Source organism: Orcinus orca, chromosome 1 (genome assembly GCF_937001465.1).
Source record: "Orcinus orca chromosome 1, mOrcOrc1.1, whole genome shotgun sequence".
NCBI classification, from domain to species: Eukaryota; Metazoa; Chordata; class Mammalia; order Artiodactyla; family Delphinidae; genus Orcinus; species Orcinus orca.
Window position 1 is genome coordinate 96,828,714 of NC_064559.1, and position 21,098 is coordinate 96,849,811.

The 21,098-nt window shown below is 48.2% G+C and overlaps 1 protein-coding gene across 9 annotated transcripts in view; it reads left to right on the forward strand.

The window, feature by feature from the left end:
- Nucleotides 1-14,294, forward strand: part of CFAP45 (cilia and flagella associated protein 45) — a 42,939-nt gene extending 28,645 nt beyond the window's left edge. For 8 of the 9 annotated variants that reach the window (XM_033414283.2, XM_033414286.2, XM_033414289.2 and 5 more), the window contains 6 exons: nt 1,287-1,416; nt 5,122-5,268; nt 7,733-7,846; nt 8,440-8,633; nt 13,522-13,746; nt 14,093-14,294. In XM_033414283.2, coding sequence (XP_033270174.1) covers nt 1,287-1,416; nt 5,122-5,268; nt 7,733-7,846; nt 8,440-8,633; nt 13,522-13,746; nt 14,093-14,171 — 889 coding nt within the window. In that variant the 3' untranslated portion in view covers nt 14,172-14,294. The remainder of the gene's footprint in view (nt 1-1,286; nt 1,417-5,121; nt 5,269-7,732; nt 7,847-8,439; nt 8,634-13,521; nt 13,747-14,092) is intronic. The other variant, XM_033414285.2, reaches the window with a different exon arrangement.
- Nucleotides 14,295-21,098: the final 6,804 nt, after the last annotated feature.

The following is a 21,098-nucleotide window of genomic DNA, read 5'->3' on the forward strand; positions in this document are numbered from 1 at the left end:
CTCCCTGACCCTCACCAGGCTGTATGCTCACTGAGGACAGGGTCCCTGTCTTATTCATTTCTGTAGCTTCTGGGCCTACCAGAGTGCTTGGACTGTAGTAGGTGCTTAATACATGTTAGAATGAATAAATTCAGTCCCCTTCATTCTGCAGGAAAGGACAAGTCCCAACGCAGGTAAATTATAGAATCATAGTATCCTGGATTTAGAACGCCAACTATATAATTGAAGAATTACCTCTATAAATAGTCCTTGTAAAAAAAATAGTCATTGCACCACACTGAGTGGCAGTTCTTTCTCCCCATCTGTATTCTGTTCTCATGTACCATTCATCTTTGTACTTCTAGTAGGTACCTGGCTCACTATAGCAGGCTCCCAATAAAAGTTTATTTCATGGCCAAGTGGCTCTTCATTTTTTGCATAAACAGTTCCAATGAAAGGAAAATCCCTGCCTTATCAGCAGCTCTAATGATTTGACCTGGTCCTTATGTTGAGTCTAAACCCGCTTCCATGTAACTCTTTTACTCATTGCTCTAGTGTATTTCATCTGGAGTCATTCAAGAGCTCTATCTTTATTTATTTATTTATTTATTTATTTATTTATTTATTTGCGGTACGCGGGCCTCTCACTGTTGTGGCCTCTCCCGTTGCGGAGCACAGGCTCCGGACGCGCAGGCTCAGCGGCCATGGCTCACGGGCCCAGCTGCTCTGCGGCATGTGGGATCTTCCCGGACCGGGGCAGAAAGAGGGCAGGAAGGCTGGGAGAGTGGGAGAAGACACACTCCTTCTACGGGAAGGAGTACGAGATTGACATTCAGATAGAGCTCTTGGGATTCCCTGGTGGCGCAGTGGTTAAGAATCCTCCTGCCAATGCAGGGGACACGGGTTCGAGCCCTGGTCCGGAAAGATCCCACATGCCGTGGAGCAACTAAGCCCGTGAGCCACAACTACTGAAGCCCGCGTGCCTAGAGCCCGTGTTCTGCAACAAGAGAAAAGTACAATCTATGAAATAAAAAAATCAATAAAGTGGACTGCATGAAATTAAAAAAAAAAAAAAAAAAAAGAACGGTGAGCCCCAGAACCAGGAGTTCAGAAGGGAGAGGACCAACCTGCCAGGACCCTCTGGGGAAGGACTTTGGTCTGGGTTCGTGAAGCATAGCCATGTTTAGGGGGCACTTGTCACATTGTTCCTACGATGCCTCCCATCTTGGGGGTTATTTGGGTGGAGGTTAGAACAGAGAGACACAGACCCTTGGTTTCTAAGACACCGTGGCACTGTTTCTTCCCAGAGGAAGACGGCACATTGTGGAACAGATGGAAAAGAAGCAGGAGGAGCGATCGCTGCTTGCCGAGCAGCAGCAACAGGATAAGGAGCAGATACGGGCGTATATGGAGCAGCTCCAAGAGGAGGATCTAAGGGTAACAGGGCTGCACAGATAATGCCAAGTTCCACCGGCAACAGCAAAAAAGCCCTCCAACACTGGGGTTTGAGTGTGTGGGCTGACGTGCCGTCAGGCACACGCTCATTTCACATCATCGTCACCATCAACTTTTTATTGCCTTATGAAACATTTGTTTGGCTGTGGAGTCATGCTGGGGGAGGAGCAGTGATTTGGATACCGTCCCTGCCTTACTGGGACTTGGGGTCCAGGACTGACATATCCGTGTGAATGGACACATGAAGGAAAGATACGGCTACATGCTTTGCACAAATAAACATAGGGATGTTTTATTGTCTTCCCTCAATTACCTAGGGATATTATAGACTTTGTAGGTGAACAGTAGCAGTGTCTCAGTTCTGGACTCGCTGCTGTTGCCTCATCCAAAGTACATTGCATCCCAGTGTCATTAATTGTGTTGAGGAGTCAAACCCTTTGTTCCTGTTAGCCTCAATAAAATTAGTAAGCATATCGTTGCAAAAGTAATGATGACACATCTGTTCAGACCAGGAAGACGTAAACAAATCTTCTTCTATTGGCTTCATCTGATCTGTTGCAGTATACAAAGGCCCCTGGCATAGTGAGGTACATGGCAAGCATTTGGGGCATTTATTCTTTTTTCCCCTCAATTTTTCACTTAAAAATAATTTTATACACACAGACAAGTTGAAAGAACTGTACCACACCCATCAATGCTTCACCTAGATTTAGTGGTTGTTAATCTGCCTGAGTTGCTTGTCTCTTTTAGATGTATATACGTATTTTGATATTGTTAAACTGTTTGAAAGTAAGTTGCCAACGTCTTGACACTTTGCTGCTGAATGCTTCAGCCTGTATCTCTGAAGAAAGACATTTGCTTACAAGTCAACAACACCATTATCAACAAAATTAGAATCCAATGATTCTATAATATCATTTCATATTTACTCTACACTGAAATTTACTCAGTTGTTACAAAAATATATTTTCTTTCGTCCAAACCAGGATTCAATCAAGGTTCACACATTGCATTCACTAAGTCTTTTAAGTCTATTTTGATCTAGAAGAGTTCCCTCCCTCATTCATTCATTCATTCATTTTCATAGCACTGATACCTTGAAGCATCCAGGACATTTGACTTGAAGAATGTCCCACATTCTGATTTGTCTGATTGTTTCCTCATGGAACCATTTAACTTGTGGAACACATATTCTTTTATTGTTCTCCTCCTTCCCCATGTTTATGGGTGATTGAGTTGTCATCTCCCAGTGAATTTGATGGTGAGGAGCAACAGGGGGCCCTGAAGGATCTCATGGGGGGCCTTATAATTATGAGGGCTTCTCAAGCACTTGCCGTATGAGGGTCTGTGTGAGGGCTGGGAGGCTGATAACCAGATGGTCAGGGAAGATGAGGGGCAGGCAGCCTTGTGAACTGCATGAGAAGGGGAGCAACAGGGCCATGAAGACAGACAAGACCTGGCCAAGCTCCTGGCTCAGGAGAGAGAGGGAAAGGGACAGGAAGGACAGGTCTGGGATAGATATGCAGGAAAGTGGAAAATCCAAATTGACTGTGGGGAATGGGCATTGGTGGGTTCATTGAGAAAGTTCCAGGTGTCACTGAGTCAACACAATTACTCCGGTGTTAGGTCATTGTCCTTTTCCCGTCCTTCTAGGCACTCCCTAAGTCTCCAGGAAGTATCATTGGGCAGAGGTAGAAACCTCTGCCTCCCCAGCCTAGAACTGCATCATCTCCCGGTGATGCAAGGGCAGCTTTCCCCACCTTGCTAGCAAGATGGAGAGAATGAAGGGAGTTTTCTGGGGTTGCTTCACGATGGCTTCAAAGATGAGAAACGGGGGAAGTCCTTTGGTTTCTTGGAAATGAAATGAACCCACAAAAACAACAAACCAAAAAGTAAATAAATAGGCAAAGAAGTAAGTAAATATATGATTATATGTATGTCATAGATCAGAAGTCAGCAGCTTTTCTAGCTTTGAGGGTCAGTGGGATTAAATACTGCCTGGGGTACCAATGGCACGTGTAAAACTGATGGGGAGAAGGTAGGAAGGAAAGGAAGAAAGGGAAAAGGGGAAAAAAGAGTGTGGGAGTTGGAGTGTCAGGAGGGGAACTGTGGCGTGAGCAAGGAGGCAGGTGCTTGGTGGGTGAGGGGATGCTGGCGGCCGTGACTCAGGCACCACGTGGACCTGGGGGGAGGCACACAGCACTGTGCTGGTCTGGTTCAGGAGGCTTCCTGGAGGAAAGAGCCCTGAACTGGGCAGTGAGCCAAGCTGGGGGAGGGTCAGCAGTGTTGCCTGGGATGCGTCAGGGCAGAAGCTGGGCTGAGGAGGAACTGGGAGGCCAGGTAGCGGTTAGTCTTTGAAGAAATGGAAGGAGCGGGAAGCAGTGTGGGAGGTGGGGTGAGTGGATGGGTAGGAGAGTTTGAAGCAAGGAGTCCAAGTTCGAGACAGTAGGGAGGCCACTGCCCAAGGTCCCAGTGCCCCTCCACATTGGGACCTAAGGGTGTGCTTAGAAGTGGTCTGATCACTGGGAGCTTTCAAAGGCTCAGGCTCATTCCTTAGAAGGGATCTTGTCACTCAGGGCGACTGGGACTCTGATGTCCATCACTCATTGTTTTTCTCGCTGAGGTTTTTTCTCTATCTCACTTGCCACTCACCTTGGCCCCCTCTTCCCTGCCTCATTATTGAGTATTTGCTGTTTCCCTCTCAGTATTGGGAAAGAGAAGAAGTGTTACACATGGTCCCTGTCCTCTGGCTGGGACAGAAGGAACACACAGGAAGCGAATGGGATCCTCACAGCAACGTATGATTAAGTCCGAGGAGGTGTGGCACCATCTTAAGTGCAAAGGGAATTCAGAAATGCAGAGAGAATGAAAACTTGGGGCAATCAAGTAAGAGCTCCAGAGAAGATTGGAACTTTAGTTTGGACAGACCAGGTTCCAAAATTCTGGCTCTGGAGTTCATTAGCTGTACGGCCCTGGGCAAGTCGCTTAAACTCTGAGCCTCAGTTTTTCCACCTGTACAAGAAAGATAACAAGGACTACCTTTCAGGGTTTTTGGGGTACATTTAGGTGCTAGAGGTAGGTTATATAAAGTGTCTTATGAATAAAAAGTACTCAATTAGTGCAATACTCTATTTTTTTTAACATCTTTATTGGGGTATAATTGCTTTACAATGGTGTGTTAGTTTCTGCCCCATAACAAAGTGAATCAGTTATACATATACATATGTTCCCATATCTCTTCCCTCTTGCGTCTCCCTCCCTCCCAAATACTCTATTTTATCTATTTTAATCATCACTATTGAACAGAGACCAAAAGTTTGGGTTTGAATAGGGGAAGGAAATTGAAGGCAGGAGGAAAGCGTAATGAACAAAGGATAGGATTTTGCCTGACATGGGGGAGACACTGAGTAGAATTTTAAGAGCCTCCACTTCCTGGGAGTTCACAGAGTTCCACAGTGTCAGGGGCTGCCGCAAAGTCAAGGTGAATGAAGACTGCAAAGGGCCATTTGGCTGGAAGAGGTCATTGATGACCCTTGAAAGAACAGCTTTAATCAAGGGCAGTAACTGGAGTTAGACTTCAGAGTGTGCATCTCTCTCCCTGCCTCCATCTGTGTCTCTCCGTCCCAAGAGGCCAGTATCTTTTGATCTTTCCCCTTCTACTCTGATGCTCTCTCCCTTCGGTGGCAGGACTTGGAACGAAGACACCAGCAAAAGCTGCAGATGCAGGCTGAGATCAAACGCATCAATGACGAAAACCAGAGGCAGAAAGCAGAGCTGCTGGCTCAGGAGAAGCTGGCAGACCAGATGGTGATGGAATTTACCAAGAAGAAGATGGTAGGGACCTGCTTACCGATGCCTGGGACTTCTGAGCAGGAATGGGGTGTCTGTCTCAGGGATATGCAGGCATGAGAACTAAGCTAACGCAACAGAAGATAGTTATGTCGTCATCCTAAAATTCATGTCCTTAGTTCAAGGGCCTGGCTTCTTTTTCTCTTCAACTTGGCCAGTCCCCTTGTTCATTACCAGAGAGTAGCCTGGAAAGGACACCCCAATTAGGGTATTATTGTCCTTGTTAACACCTTTGATTAGAAGTTGGGGTGAGGGTCAGGTGCAGGCAGGGAAGAAAATTAAAACTATTGGTGAAAGTAAAGTTTTCGTGGATTCCTCATGACCTGGATAATTATATCTTCAGTAATCAATCATGGGTCAGCTGCCCCATAAACTTCTTGTGAAAATTCCTGTATTGGGCATCCATCCTATACTGGATGCTAGGCTCAGAAAATAGAGCCTTCAACCACCACCCCCTGTAGTACTTATAAGAACAAATGCACCACGGAACAGGGAGCAATACCCTCGAACAGTTATAGGGAGATGCAGCTCATGAATGTCTGGACTCATTCTGGGGCAAGAATGAGTAATGTCATGGTTGGGGTCTGTGAGGAATGGAGGGCAAAAGAAAGCTTTTAGGCACGGTTTGGATGGAGTGAGCATGGATTTCTATAAGAAGAGAAGGAAAGACTTGAGGTGGCAGGAAAGTTATTCAACTCCTCATGCGTGAGTCCTGCCTTCCCTACTAGCTTTGAGGTTCCATGATGATACCATACTTCTCTATGGTAGGGATTCTTAATTATGGCCAGGGGGAGGGTGTGGGTGCAATTGGAAAAGGCATATTTGATATACCTCTATACTCCAAATGCAAACGAGAGAAAATGAAGCTCAGCAAAGCTCATTTATTGGCTGTGGCTTCCTTACTGGATGCCAGGGATATGCAGGCAACAGAGTGAGAACGTGAGACTGGGGACACGGGGATTCCAGCATAACAGCAATCACACAACTACCATTAATCAAGCACTTAGTCTGTACACAGGCTCTGTGCTAAGGGCTTTGTGTGTTGTCTTATCTAGTCGTTACAACCACCTTGTGAAGTTGGTCATTGACTGATTGAAAAGATCCTGAATGCTTCAATGTGTGTCCAGTATCAGACAGGCTGAATGTACCTAGAGTAATGCTATGTACAACGTATGGAACTCAGCAACTGTTTCCCTGAATGGGCGAAGGTGGCGATCATAAGCCAATCACGTGTAGGAATTGGTGAACAGTTTCACTGGCTGCAGCAGAGAGTCTCTGGTGGTTGTGATGGGAAACGAGGTAGCGAGATGATGGAGAGCTGAGAACGGTTGTTGGGAATGCCTTGGACCTTGAGCAGAGCTGCAAGTGTGGAACGATGAGGAATTGCCATTGATTTCTGAGCGGTAGAGGAATAGGTCTTGTCTTCGTACATGAAAATGTCATTGGCAGGAGAACCTGGGAGAGGCAGGAAACTGGCAAAGGGATTGGGCACTTGGGCATGCCCACAGCCCACCAGAAGAATCCAAGTGTATCACAAGCCCTTCCCTGACCTCACAGTGGTCTCTGTTCTTACAGCCGGGGCTGCCGCTTTAGAGCTAAAGGCAGAGATTGGTGGTGGAAGCCTCCAGAGTTCCCTGCCCTGGTATCTAGGGCAACGTGGAGCAGAGAGACCAGCTTGACACATAGCCAGCTGTGCACAGCTCACAAGCTGACAACTCATTGGGTGCACAGAAGTCTAGAAAGGTGGAACGAGGCTAAGGAACATTCTTTGTGGGATGATCACATTTCCACCCAACCTAAGCCATTATTAGTCTTATGACTAACCAAGAATCATAGTTGGGAAGCTGTGTATGGAAAGCTTTTAGGGATATGTCTGCTTTTTCAGAGAAGTGGCAAAGGGAGCTAATTTTGATAGTTCATTCCTTAGGTATCTGCTAACCCCTGGGGGGCCGCACATCGCAAGGTTGGCCATTTGCCCAAAAGGACTAATGAGATAACTTCCACCTCCTGTACTTTACAAGACAGGCAGGAAGCCACAGTTGTTATTTCTAGAAACTTGGCCCAGCAGCCTTGCAACTTGGAAATTGTGCAGTAGCAGAGAGAGCATGAAGGCTGGGCTCACCTGCATTTGAATCTGTTTGGTAGTTTACTAGCTGTGCCATCTTAGACAGGACCCTTGAATTCTATGAACATCAGTTTCTTTATAATATCAATCTAATGAGATGTTGTGAGGACCATCTGGGATATTACAGGAGAAGGCATTTTGTAAGTAACGGAGCATCTTACAAATGCTGATTAGTTTCATGTCAATGCATTGCTAGTCATTTTGCCCTACCTTAAAAGGAGTCAGGAAGGGGTAGAGGGGATATTGAATAGACAAGGGTCTCAGTTTCTCTCTGCAAGCCTGGGGCAATGGGAGCCATGCTGTGACGCCTTTTCTTCCTGGCAGGCTCGAGAAGCAGAGTTTGAGGCTGAGCAGGAGAGAATCCGGAGGGAGAAAGAGAAGGAGATCGCCCGCCTGAGGGCAATGCAGGAGAAGGCCCAGGATTACCAGGCAGAGCAGGTACCTATTCAGTCTCAGCTTCTCTCGGCCTCTCCCATCCCCTTAACTGTTCCTCCGACAGCCTGTAGAATGGTCTCAAGGGTGAGGGTATAGAAGAGAGGATGAAAGTTATCTCGACTTCAGTAGCTGGAGGACGGAGAGATGGGCCTGCTTCCAAGCCCACGGCAAGCAAGGATCGAGAAGTGTATTACGTGCTTAAGGTCCAAGAGAAAGACTTTGGCTGCCACATAAAGAACTTTCAACCTTAACTAACCACTGAAATGTGTCACCAGAGGAAACTGTGCCATCTCCATCATTAGCAGTCATTAAAGTTAGAAGCGATCGCAGGACAGCCGGGAGGTGTTTCAGGTATAGGGAGAGAACTGGAATGAGCTGGGGGTGGGGGAAGGACAAGATGACCCCTCAGGGTATCTTCTGACCTGAAAGTTCTATGACAGGATTCCCTTTATTCTTTCCTAGCATAACCCTGCTGCTAGAGAAATTCGGGGGGCTTCTCAAAGCAAGCTGGGGCAGAGTCCGAAGTAGGTGTCTTCGTAAAGGGACCTGAGGTTACTCTGCATCCTCACTGGTCTCCCCGCCCTCTCCTTTCCCAGGATGCCTTGCGGGCCAAACGCAACCAGGAGGTTGCCGACAGAGAGTGGCGCAGAAAGGAAAAGGAAAACGCACAGAAGAAGATGGAAACTGAGGCCAGACTGCGGAAAAGTCGGCAAGAACAGGTGGCTTTCAAGGAGCACGCTCTGGCCGTTCAGGTGCAACGGGACCGGGATGAGTTCGAGAGGATTCTTCGGTAAGAGGAGCTGGGAACCTCAGCTTTCCTTCCTGGTACTGTGGCAGGGATGGTCCGTACTGGGTGGAGAGGCAGTTTCTGGCATGTCCACGGACAGATGTGCATCCACCTTGACCAGGTTGGTGGGGTCATTCTAACTAGATGGATAATTGAAATATTTCAAAGACACTTGAGCCAAGAATTTTATTAAAGAATTGGAAAATAGCACCTACCTGGAAGTGATTAAGGAATTGGTTATTATAGGGATTATTTCCCCGGGAGCATTAAAAGTGTAAGTAATGGTATAAATCTGGTCTCTTCTGCCCTCCCCACCTCCATGTCCCTCGACAAGTTTGGGCTGAAACTGCAGCAGGGGAGGTTGAAGAGAGAGGGAGAGGAGAACTCCCACACTCAGGGTTGCGAGTCATCAGAGCAGGGCTTTGAGGGAGGTCTTTTGACAAATATGTACTAAGCACGTAAAGTCAAGGCTCTGTGTTGGATGCTATGGGAGATATTAGAGATGAATAAAACACCATTCTTGCCCATTCATCTAAGAAGGATGTTAGAGACTCGTATTTGGATGGGCTTCACCTGTATTTCTCCATCTTTCTGGCCTTGTCAGCTCTTTATCCTTTTATTTTTGTTCTCTATGTTGGCTTAGTTATAATTCCAACACAGAAGTGGAAGTTAAGTGTTCACATCTCTCACTGTCTGTCTCCCTTCTCCTACCCCAAAGCAGTGAGCAGTCTCAGTAGTTCTACTTTCTACCAGTTAGATCTTCCACCACCAGACCTGGCCCCTGGGACGTTCTACTGGCTCTAAGTGTTCTGGCCTAACTGGGAAAGACTCTCTTCTTGCTCTGGTCCAGACTCTATAACATCAAAAAAATTTTTAAAGGAAACAAACAAGGGAATTCCCTGGCTGTCCAGTGGTTAGGACTCGGCACTTTCACTGCCAGGCCCATTTTCGATCCCTGGTTGGGGAACTAAGATCCTGCATGCTGTGCAGTGTAGCCATTAAAAAAATAATAAAATTTAAAAAATAATAATAAAATAGGAAATAAACCAAACAAAATTTTAATTAGGGTGGAGGGCTACAAAAATTACAGAAGTTATGCTCAGATAAGTAGAGATTGAGTGATGCAGCCTATCTTTCTTTTTTTTTATATACAGCAAGTTCTTATTAGTTATCCATTTTATACATATTAGTGTATATATGTCAATCCCAATCTCCCTATTCATCACACCACCACCCTACCCCTCTGCCACTTCCCCCCTTGGTGTCTATACGTTTGTTCTCTATGTCTGTGTCTCAATTTCTGCCCTGCAAATCAGTTCATCTGTACCATTTTTCTAGGTTCCACATATATAAATTAATATACAATACTTGTTTTTCTCTTTCGGACTTACTTCACTCTGTGTGACAGTCTCTAGATCTATCCATGTCTCTACAAATGACCCAAGTTCATTCCTTTTTATGGCTGAGTAATATTCCATTGTATATATGTACCACATCTTCTTTATCCATTCATCTGTTGATGGACATTTAGGTTGCTTCCATGACCTGGCTATTGTAAATAGTGCTGCAATGAACATTGTGTCTTTTTGAATTATGGTTTTCTCTGGGTGTATGCCCAGTAGTGGGATTGCTAGGTCATATGGTAATTCTATTTTTAGTTATTTAAGGAACCTCCATACTGTTCTCCATAGTGGCTGTATCAATTTACATTCCCACCAACAGGGCAAGAGGGTTCCCTTTTCTCCACACCCTCTCCAGCATTTGTTGTTTGTAGATTTTCTGATGATGCCCATTCTAACTGGTGTGAGGTGATACCTCACTGTAGTTTTGATTTGCATTTCTCTAATAATTAGTGATGTTGAGCAGCTTTTCACGTGCCTCTTCGCCATCTGTATGTCTTCTTTGGAGAAATGTCTGTTTAGGTCTTCTGCCCATTTTTGGATTGGTTTTTTTTTTTTTTTTTAATATTGAGCTGCATGAACTGTTTATATATTTTGGAGACTAATCCTTTGTCCGTTGATTTGTTTGCAGATATTTTCTTCCATTCTGAGGGTTGTCTTTTCGTCTTGTTTGTAGTTTCCATTGCTGTGCAAAAACTTTTAAGTTTCATTATGTCCCACTTGTTTGTTTTTGTTTTTATTTCCATTACTCTAGGAGGTGGATCAAAAAGATCTTCCTGTGATTTATGTCAAAGAGTGTTCTTCCTATGTTTTCCTCTAAGAGTTTTATAGTGTCCAGTCTTACATTTAGGTCTCTAATCCATTTTGAGTTTATTTCTGTGTATGGTGTTAGGGAGTGTTCTAATTTCATTCTTTTACATGTAGCTGTCCAGTTTTCCCAGCACCACTTATTGAAGAGACTGTCTTTTCTCCATTGTATATCCTTGCCTCCTTTGTCATAGATTAGTTGACCATAGGTGTGCAGGTTTATCTCTGGGCTTTCCATCCTGTTCCATTGATCTATATTTCTGTTTTTGTGTCAGTACCATATTGTCTTGATTACTGTAGCTTTGTAGTATAGTCTGAAGTCAGGGAGTCTGATTCCTCTAGCTGTGTTTTTTCCCTCAAGACTGCTTTGGCTATTCGGGGTCTTTTGTGTCTCCGTACAAATTTTAAGATTTTTTTGTTCTAGTTCTGTAAAAAATGCCATTGGTAATTTGATAGGGATTGCATCAAATCTGTAGATTGCTTTGGGTAGTATAGTCATTTTCACAATATTGATTCTTCCAATACAAGAACATGGTATATCTCTCCATCTGTCTGTAACATCTTTAATTTCTTTCATCAGTGTCTTATAGTTTTCTGCATACAGGTCTTTTGTCTCCTTAGGTAGGTTTGTTCCTAGATATTTTATTCTTTTCATTGCAATGGTAAATGGGAGTGTTACCTTAATTTCTCTTTCAGATTTTTCATCATTAGTGTATAGGAATGCAAGAGATTTCTGTGCATTAATTTTGTATCCTGCAACTTTACCAAATTCATTCATTAGCTCTAGTAGTTTTCTAGTGGCATCTTTAGGATTCTCTATGTATAGTATCATGTCGTCTGCAAACAGTGACAGTTTTACTTCTTCTTTTCCAATTTTAATTTCTTTTATTTCTTTTTCTTCTCTGATTGCCATGGCTAGGACTTCCAAAACTATGTTGAATAATAGTGGTGAGAGTGGACATTCTTGTCTTGTTCCTGATCTTAGAGGAAATGGTTTCAGTTTTTCACCATTGAGAACGATGTTGCCAGCCCTAGCTTTAAGTTCAATTTCACCTTTTTCTAGGTTAGGATCTGGACCTAGGGTCTCCAGGGCCATGTGACCACCACGATGAGCATCTCCAAGTGCTAGGAGCATCTCTTCCATGGCCAGCATTCCAACTTTTCCTACTTCAAGAGCATGGCCTCCTCTATGGCCTATATATGGACTTCCTGCTTCTGGACAGAGGGATGCCTTTAACTGTCAGCCTGTTGACTAAGCAGAAATAGCTGACCTTCCCTACCCAATGGTTCTTAGAAATGCCTGGAAGCTTTCAAAGAGTACTGGTGCCCAGGAGCCAACTCCAGAGATTCTCATTTAACTGGTCTGGGGTGAGGCCCAGGCATCAGTAGTTTTGAAAGCCCCAAGATGATTGTAATGCAGCCAGCCTCCAGGATCCCTGCCCCAGCCCTGTGAAATTACCAGGCCCTTCCCCGTTTAGATTTCCAATTGCCTGCCACCCCAGGGGCTCTCTAGTGACACATACAGATTCCCCATTTCCACCCTGTTTCACATAATGTGAAACAATAAAAAACTGTTCTCTATATAGGAAAACAATGGCAAGGCAAGGAGGAGAATCTTTCTGCTTTCATAGATGTGTCCGAGCAGTGGGGATTTGGTGTATAAGTACAGAGGGGCAAGGAAGTCAGCAGTTTTCTTCTGATAAACCTGGAAGGTATAGAATTTTAGGAGGTGTCTACATGTAAAAGAGCTGCTGAGCACCGAGAGGACATGCCATGCATGGTGGAGCTTGGAAGATAGCTAGAGGGAAATGAGTCTGTGAAGTGGTGCTTTTGGTTGCGGTATGAGTGACCCCAGCTGAGACGTCCTGGTCTAAGGTGATTTTAAATTTAGCTTTTGTTTTTGATTACATTGAGGAAGAAAGGAGGAGTTAGCTCAGGATGGCCTATGACTGCATTTCCTCTGAGATGTGAATACATTTCATTTGAGTTTTTTTTTCTGGGAACATCTGGCCTACATTAGCCGTTTTCCTTCTGATGTCAGGGTTCGTGAAGTTTTCTTGTGGAAGAGGCTGCTGAGAGTAGTAAGAAAAATCAGAGATAACAGGCTAAGTTCCTTCTTCTTCCAGCAACTGAGAACCAGCATTGCAGATTTTACAACTTCTTTGAACTTCCTAAACATCCTCTTTGTTGGTTTTGTTAACGTCATTATTATTGTTAGTGGAAAGGAAGGAAGAGAGAGAGAAAGAAAGCTATCTCAGAACAAGCTGCAGAGGAGTTAGGCATCCTTATAGGAGAGAAGAGTAGGAACAATAGCTTCCAGTGGGTGACATCCTGGCTGTAGGGCCAGCTACAAAATTTGCAGGGCTCAGTGAAAAACGAGAATGTGGAGCCCTTTGTTCAACAATTAAGAATTTCAGAACAGTGACAGCAGAGCCTTAGCTCCGGGCCCAAGCGTTGGGCCCTTCTAAACATGCCCATGGCATAGAGTCACACGCCATGAACCCGGGCCTGGCTGGGATCAGCCTTTGGGGCTGATCTCTGAGCCACAGAAGAGAAGGGCCTGAGTGTGGAGGGCCTTGGTCTCTGCAGCGTGTCCTAGGAGGAGCCTACCCAGCAGCTGCCCCAAAGACTTCCCTGGGCTGGGACAGCTCAGCCTAGCCCATTCGACCGTGTCCCTCCTCTAGGGCTCAGAGAGAGCAGATTGAAAAGCAGCAGCTGGAGGAGGAGAAAAAGGCCAGGGGGCGCTTACAGTATGCCAATGAGCTCCAGCGCCAGGTGCGGGAGAACCAGCAGAAGCAGCTGCAGGACCGGATTGCCACCTTCGAGGAAGGCCGGCGCCTCAAAGAGGAGGCCCAGAAGTGGCGTGAGCGCATTGAAGGCATCAAGAAGAAAAAGATAGAGGAGCTGAGGTGTGCCGGCATCCCTTCCTGCCCAGCTCCTCTCCTCTTCCCCAGGGATTAAGGGAATGAAGGGATGGTGACAGGGGTGTGGAGAGGGCCTGACTCCAGGCCCACATGGGCTGTGGCCCTCTGAAGGGGGCTCCTGGAGAAAGTTCTGGGATGGGGTCTTCCTGGCTCTCTGGGAACTCCTTGGCAGGATGCTCAGGCTTGACAGGGATGTGTTTGGGGGACCAGGGTTGGGGTACACGTCCCAAGGTTCTGTAAATGCCTGCTTCTGCTGCCTCCTCTTTGGTCTCCTTCTCTATCCCTACCCGTTACACCCTTTCCACCCCTTACACCTGTGTTTCTCCTGCAGAGCCACCGGCCTTCCTGAGAAGTACTGCACTGAAGCTGAGCGCAAAGCTAACATCCAACCCGACACCTCTGTGGACTGAGGGTGCCTCTCGGCCCCTCAGGATGCCTTCAGCGGGCAGCTTCCTCCCAGGCTCTCGGTGTCCATAACTGCAGCTAATCTAGACACTTCTGAGTTACAGATTAAATCTATTCTACTTCTCTAAGGAACAGTCCAGCTTTCTTGCTGCGGGGATGTGGCTGCCATGGGCACTGAACGAGGAGCAAAATTGGTTACGGGAGCCCCAGGTTGTGGGCCGTATGATGCTCAGAGGCAGAGAATGGAAGGATTCTCTCACGGTCAGCCCTCCCGAGCCAGATGGTCCCTTTGTCCTGGTGTCTCCTGGCTTTTCTGTGACTCTCTGGGATGCTGTCATCATGTCCGCTTTCAGCTCAGTCTTATCTCTGTCCCCATTCCATGCCCAGCTCAGAGGCACTTTAGGGCAAGGAGCTAGAGATGCTCTCTCGGGGTGGGGCTGGGGCAAGGGCTGGGTTGGGCGGTGCTGGGGAAGGAGGTGTCAGAGCTCTTACCAGTTGCGCGCCTGTGACCCAGATCATGAATGTGGAGAGGGTGATGTTTGAACCTGTGGCTCACGCTCCTGTCTCAACCCTCTCATGCCAGAGCCCTTTCAATGCCAGGCAGTGTCACGACATAGGCACCCACTCCATCCTCCATCGGGGCATGACCAGGGCCCAACGTCTCATGCTGCCAGCCTGGTCCCCTCACCCAAACACAGCCCCCCGCCCCACTCAAGTGGCCGGCTCTCCTTAGTCCACCTCTCTCCAACAAGTGAGGCTCCCCAAAGCTTTATCCCCAAAGATAAAGATCTGTGTTCGCTTGCCTCGCTTTTCCCCCAGATATTCTTCATTCATTCATTTACTCATCCAGGTACCTCTGAGTGCCTACCATGGGCTGGGTACATTCTAGTGAAGTCAGTTCTCAGTGAATCAGCAGACCTGTTTCCATCTCCACAGAAGCTTCTCGTCTGTGTCAGTCAGTCTGCTCTTGCTTCCCACTGCCCCCGTGCTGCTTCCCACAAAATTTCTTGTAGCTTTAGAAGGGTCTCCCCCTATTTGGAAGGACCTGGAGGATCTGGAGGGGGCTGTGTGCTAGCTTTCCGGGATGAAACCATTTCCCCCATTTTTGTATGCCTTTGAGGGGAGAGGGCCTCCGTCCGGCTCCCATCACTATGGCAGCCTCCTTCCCCCTCGGTTTCATTTCTCAAATCCAGAGCCGAGTCTTGTCTCCTTCGGTGGGTCCTGCACTAAGAGGAGGCAGAAGATAGCTGCTGGGCGCGTCCCCAGTGTTTACAATGCCAGGTTACAAGGACCTCCGGCAAGAGTCCTCTTTTCACAGGGCCCAGGGAGAGTGGGCAAGCTGCTTCCTGTGCTTCCTCTGCCTCAGGACAACTGCAGCTTCCCCAGGCACCTTCCTCACCTTCCCCACCACAGAAGACTGCAGCCCCCTTTTCCCCCAAACCAGGTGGGCAGCCCCACCAGCTGCTAGGGGAAGAGGCTTTCTCACCTTCCCTGCTCCATACCCCTAAGCGCATACCTCCTACCTAAAGACGTTAATCCCTTCCTCCCTAGGGGTCTTGGGAAGATGTGGTACCCAGCCTGGGATGGGAGAGAAGACATGGCAATGCCACTGAGGCAGCTGGCATACTTGCTTAGGTTCTCTAAGCATTCCTATTGCACGATTAAGAATACCTGCAGGGACCAAAGAGTGAGACTTGACTTGTTTCAGGGGACCCTCTTCCCAGGAAAGCCAGAAAGGACCTCAGGGGCCTGGAGCTTGCCCAGCTCGCTACTGATCTCTTCCATCTCGGGGCTGAGAGGAACAAGCTCCCTTGGAGTACGGGCCAAGAAGTGGACCTCCCCCCAGCTGCCCCCCACCTGCCCTGCTCAGGAACAACCAGCCTCAGACTTGTTGCTAGAGGTTGGACTTTTGGGTGGGCAGTGTTTTCTCCTAGGGATGGCTTCAACTTTCCCTCCTAGGGCTCAAGGGTAGAAATAAACTCTGTGCACCCCTCCAAGCTGCTGAATCATCTTCGGGGTATCTAGGAAGCTGCGAGATTCCGAGCTGGAGAGCAGCGCTGGGGAAATCTGGAGATAAGTAAGAAGTGCTGTTTAGTGCATTGTCTCTGTTGATGTAAGGATATTAGAAGCTTGCAAAAAAAAAAAAAAAAAAAAAAGGGCCCAAGCTACTAACTTTGTCGTATGTGTACCTCATTGACTTCCCAGCTCCCTTCCCAGTTCCTTGGGTCTTCCGGTCCTTTCAATGTCAGACTGGGCTGGTGCAGCCTGGTCTATCCAGTGGCTGGGTGCCACCTTGGAGCACTGAGTCAGGTCTGCAGGCAGCTGCCTCCTGGGAATGTATGTCCCAGCTCCTGGCTGGGCTCCATGCTCTCCCTGCCCATGTGTACGTGTTGCCTGAGTCACGGGGCTTGGAGGCGGTCTCAGAACCTTTGCACCTGCTGCAGAAGCAGCACCAGTTGGGCATGACTCAGCAGCCCACCCTGGTGGCCCAGCCAGGCTGTCCCTGCCTCAGTGGGGGCCTGGGATGTCCTCCAATACCCCTGAAAGCCTCAACATCCCTGTCAATGACTCGGGCCCCCCACTGGGCATTAACTGGTTTCAGTAAAATCTCTCTGATTAAGCTCCAATGAAAGGGGCTCAGGAGATTTCAAAGCCAATCAGGGATTCTGGGGTGAGGAAGAGTGGCAGCTGTTGAGGTGACAGTGGAGGGGAGACGCTTTAGTCTCAGACAAGAAGTCTGGGTGTTGAGGCCATGGAGCGCCTCACTGTTTTCTCACTCATCCGACCCCACTGCTGCTCCTGGGGAGCTTGGGGCCTCGGAGAGGACTGCTGGGGAGGGGATGGGTCACTCCAGACCAGAGGTCTCTCCCCAATTCTAGGCTGCCGCTAAGGTGACCTGCCCCCCTTTCCCTCCCCCTCCCACACTCTGAGAGATATCCTGGCAAATCACACCAAGGTTACCCGGAAGAAGCTCATGTCCAACATCACAGAAGTCTAGAGTCCCAGAAAGGGCTAAGTTATTCTTGATTTGACTGGCTTTAAATAGCTTAGACTTTCCCTCTGCCTTAGCTCCCAAAGCTCCCAGCCTCCCAGCTCTGCGTTTCTTCCTGCATTTTCCATGTCCTCTTGGGAGCGGGGTAGTCATCACCTCCCTGCCCTTTGATGACTTTGACGAAGTCAAAGCCACACCCAAACATACACGGTTCAGGATGATCAATCGTAGCCGCCTAGTCTATCCTGAGGGTCTGGCTCTGACCCCAGTGAGCACTCAGGAGGTCCCAGAGGTTCAGTTCTCAAGGATCTTCCCTCCTCAGTCCAAAAATACCCATGAGCTGTCTATCCTGACTTCACTCTCTTCTCTGCTGCGTCTGGCAGGGCCCTGGTTTATTTTTCAAGGACTGAGATGCTCTTCTGGCCACCTCTCTCCACTCTCAGTCCTGCCCGACACATCCTTAGTTATCCTTCAGATCGCCGTTTACAGGTCATTTCCACCAGGCCAGGGGGTCTTGCCAAATATCACCATAGCTCAGCAGCCTGTGATGAGGGGTTGGTGCCCCTTCCCTCATCTGTCTCCCCCTCCAGACTGGGTGCTCTAGAAGATAGAGTCTTGTTAACCGCTGCTTCCCCAGGGCCTAGCACAAGGCCCCGTTGGTTTGTTGAATGACTGAAGGATATGGTTGATCTCAGCCAGGTGCAATACCTTTTATCTTCAGGGTCTCTTAATTCTTCTTCAGGGATTCGCATACTCTTTAAAAGCAAATTCTTCTTTCCGCCACTGTTCCCTTGATAACAGTTCAGTTTATAACATTTAATCAGCCACCCTCTGCTAAGATGCTTTGCTGATAAAGTAGGTTAGGCCACTCCTTTTAGGGATGGGAACCATTTCAGGGCTGTTTGCTCCTAGGAGTCTGGGTCAGCTCCAGGATATCATCGCCCGCTGGGAGAGAGCTGGGCATATCCAGGCTCCCTCCTAGGGTCCCCCTTCTTCTGAAGTGGACCAGCAGGAATCACTGAGGCTTGGGAAGCTGAAGCCAAGACCCAGGGAATCCCTGGGTCTCACGTGTCAGAAGCTCTGTCCACTAGCCTTGATCTGGGCCTCAGTCCTTAAACCCCAATCCCATTCCTGAAACAACCCCACACGTGAATCTTGTCTTTCTCTCTACAGCTAACTGTAACCCTTTGTCGTCTCAACGCAATTGCTCCCATCACACCACCTGTACCACCTCTAAGCTCCACCACTCTTGTCGTCCAAGCCAGGGCCTCACCTGGGGGTCCTCCAGCCCCAAACCTTCGCTGAGAGCTGGTGGAAGGGCAGCAGCTGCTGGGGCTCCCTGACTTCTCTGTGACTGTGTGTGCCCTGTGCCTCTGTCTGTCCTCTCTAAGCATGGCATTGTCAATCCCATGGCCCTCCTACTCCCAGACCGTTTCCTCTGAGGTTTTCTCTACATGGCCACTCCAAGGGCTGCTTCTCACTCCATGGATGTTGCAGGGGTGAGCCTGGGTCTACAGGGGGACTTGGGAGAGGGGCTCGGGAGCCTGCTGACTCTGTGTGTGAGGGCTTAGAAAGGGTCAAGCTGCAGATCCGGGGCCCTGGAGGGGAAATGGGGAGCTTGAACCTGAGCCTGGGAGGCCTGGGGAGAGGGGTTGGGGGTAGGTCCAGGCAGGTGAGGGGAGAGCCTACAGGCGTTGTGCAGAGTTGCTGGGAAGGGCACTTTGGAGGAAGAGTAGACGGGCCACATCCTTGGCCTGTCCCTCCCCGCGATGTTCTGGGGTTGGGCTGTACCTCCTCTCAGAAGCAATCTCTGGGCTTCTCTGGGTCCTTATCTCACCTCTTCTCTCTGCTTCTGTACCTCTGTTCACTCCTTTCCAAGCTTCTGTCTTTGTGTTTCTGCTTCTGCCTTAGAACAGACGCTAATACAACCCAATCTTGGGGGGGTATGCAGAAAAGAGGGGCCATTCTGCCCCCCGGGGAGCTATGGATTACTCAGGGAAAAGCAAGGGGCCCTTTTGGAAATTGGTGTGCTGGGACCCTGACTGTAGCCTGGGCCCTCTGCCTCCTGTCTCTCTCTCAGCCTCTCGTTGGGCCATTTGGATGGCACATGTGTTTCTCTGCTCCTTTTCTAACCACTGCCTCTCCCAATCTCTTTCTCCCTGGGGGCACAGAGGCAATCCCAATGGTCTCCGAGATCTGTCCAGACCTTCATGGGACCTGAAAAGGAAGTGGATGGGGCAATGGGATGTTTGGGGCTGAGACTGGTGGGGAAGAAGAGAGGGAGGAGTTGGGGGCGGTGACCTCCCAGGAATGGGCCCTCTTCCTCTGCTGAGGATGAAGCCCACAGAGTAATGTGAGCTGTGGGCTGGTCCCAGGGGAGGGGCCATGGGCTGGACTTGTGCTATGAAAACTGAGCTGATGCCCCAGTGCCCTCACTCTAACACTGCCCCCTCAGAACCCTTGCAAGGGTCAGGGCACTGGGCAGGAATGCTGACAGTTTCTTTAACGGGCCCCAGATTGCAAGGAGGTGGCAATTAGACGTAGGTGGATCAAAGGAGAGCAACAACGTGCCCTGCCTTTTGAGGCTTTGAGGGGCCCCTGTATGGAGCCCTCAAAAATGGCTGTTCTTCCGAGAGCATCTAGGCCCTCAGTCTTCCCCGACTCCCGTCTCCTAGACTCCAAAACCAGGACTCCCCTCCTCCCTAGTAAAACTGCCTCTGATGGACCCCATCTTCCAATTCAATTTGGTGTCAGAGCCCCACTCACTGCTGTACGTTCCTGCATCCCCTCCCCAAATATCCTTCTGGGAGCTTGACCAGGTGGTGAGCTTAGGTTGTGGAGCAGAATTTCAGAGGTTCCATTTGTTGTGGGATTCAGTTGCTTCATACCTCTGAGATGGGCTCATGTGTATCTGGAACTCTTGCCAAAATCTTGGGACCCCAATCAACATGTGCCATTGGTATTCTCCCAGAGCAAAGGGATGAAAATTCTAACCAAACTTCGATTTAGTGAACGGAGACTAAGGTCTTTCTAGATCATAAATAAAACCTAAGTTTTGATCCCCATGAATCCTCTGTCCATAAAACTTTAACCCAAGTTCTAACCCTAACCACAGCCTATTCTAACTCAAATCCCAAACTAAAGTCTAACACAGTTATAAATCCTAAATCAGTCTCCCCAGCCTTCAGTTTAGCTCTAAATGTATTCCCAGGAAAAACTCGCAATGAAGCTAAAACACTATTCCTTATCATAACAGGAATCCCAGCCATAAACCGTAGCCTCAGTTCTAGCGGTTGTTCTAGGCTTAATCTCAGTGTTAACTCTCATCCCAACCTCAAATCTGACCTCACCCTCACGCATCATTCCACCTAACTAACCCCAACCTTAATCCCAGCTCCAGGCTTCACTCCAACTCTAACATCAGCTAAAATCCAGAACCCAGTTAAACTCCAGCCTTATACTTCAGAGTAATGGAACCACGAACTCACTCCTCTCTTTTCAGACTCCCTCTTCCTGGTCCCACCTGTTCACCCCTCCACCCATCACTGACTTTCCCCATGGGTGGGTCTGGTAACACACAGGGTCACCATGCCCTTTTCTTGGTGTACTCTGGATTGAGAGTCAGGATGCCTGCATACCCCCCACTTAGGCCCCAGCAGCATCACCTGTGCTGAATCCTCATGTTTCTCCAGGCTTCTGTTTCCCCATCTGTGAAGTGGGGATAATGATCCCTGCTCTCCAGAGTGCGCAGGGCAACCCCATAATCCTCAAAATAAATTAGGAAATAAGGATCTTCACTGTGTACATTTTGTGGGTCCCAGAGCACCCTGTTATTGTTGGGAGTGCAGCTGGGGGGCTGGAATGCAGAGATGCACGGAGTCCTTGTGCTTCCTTATTGTTCTGTCTTATTTTTTCCTGGGGGGGGGCCCTGGCAGCATCC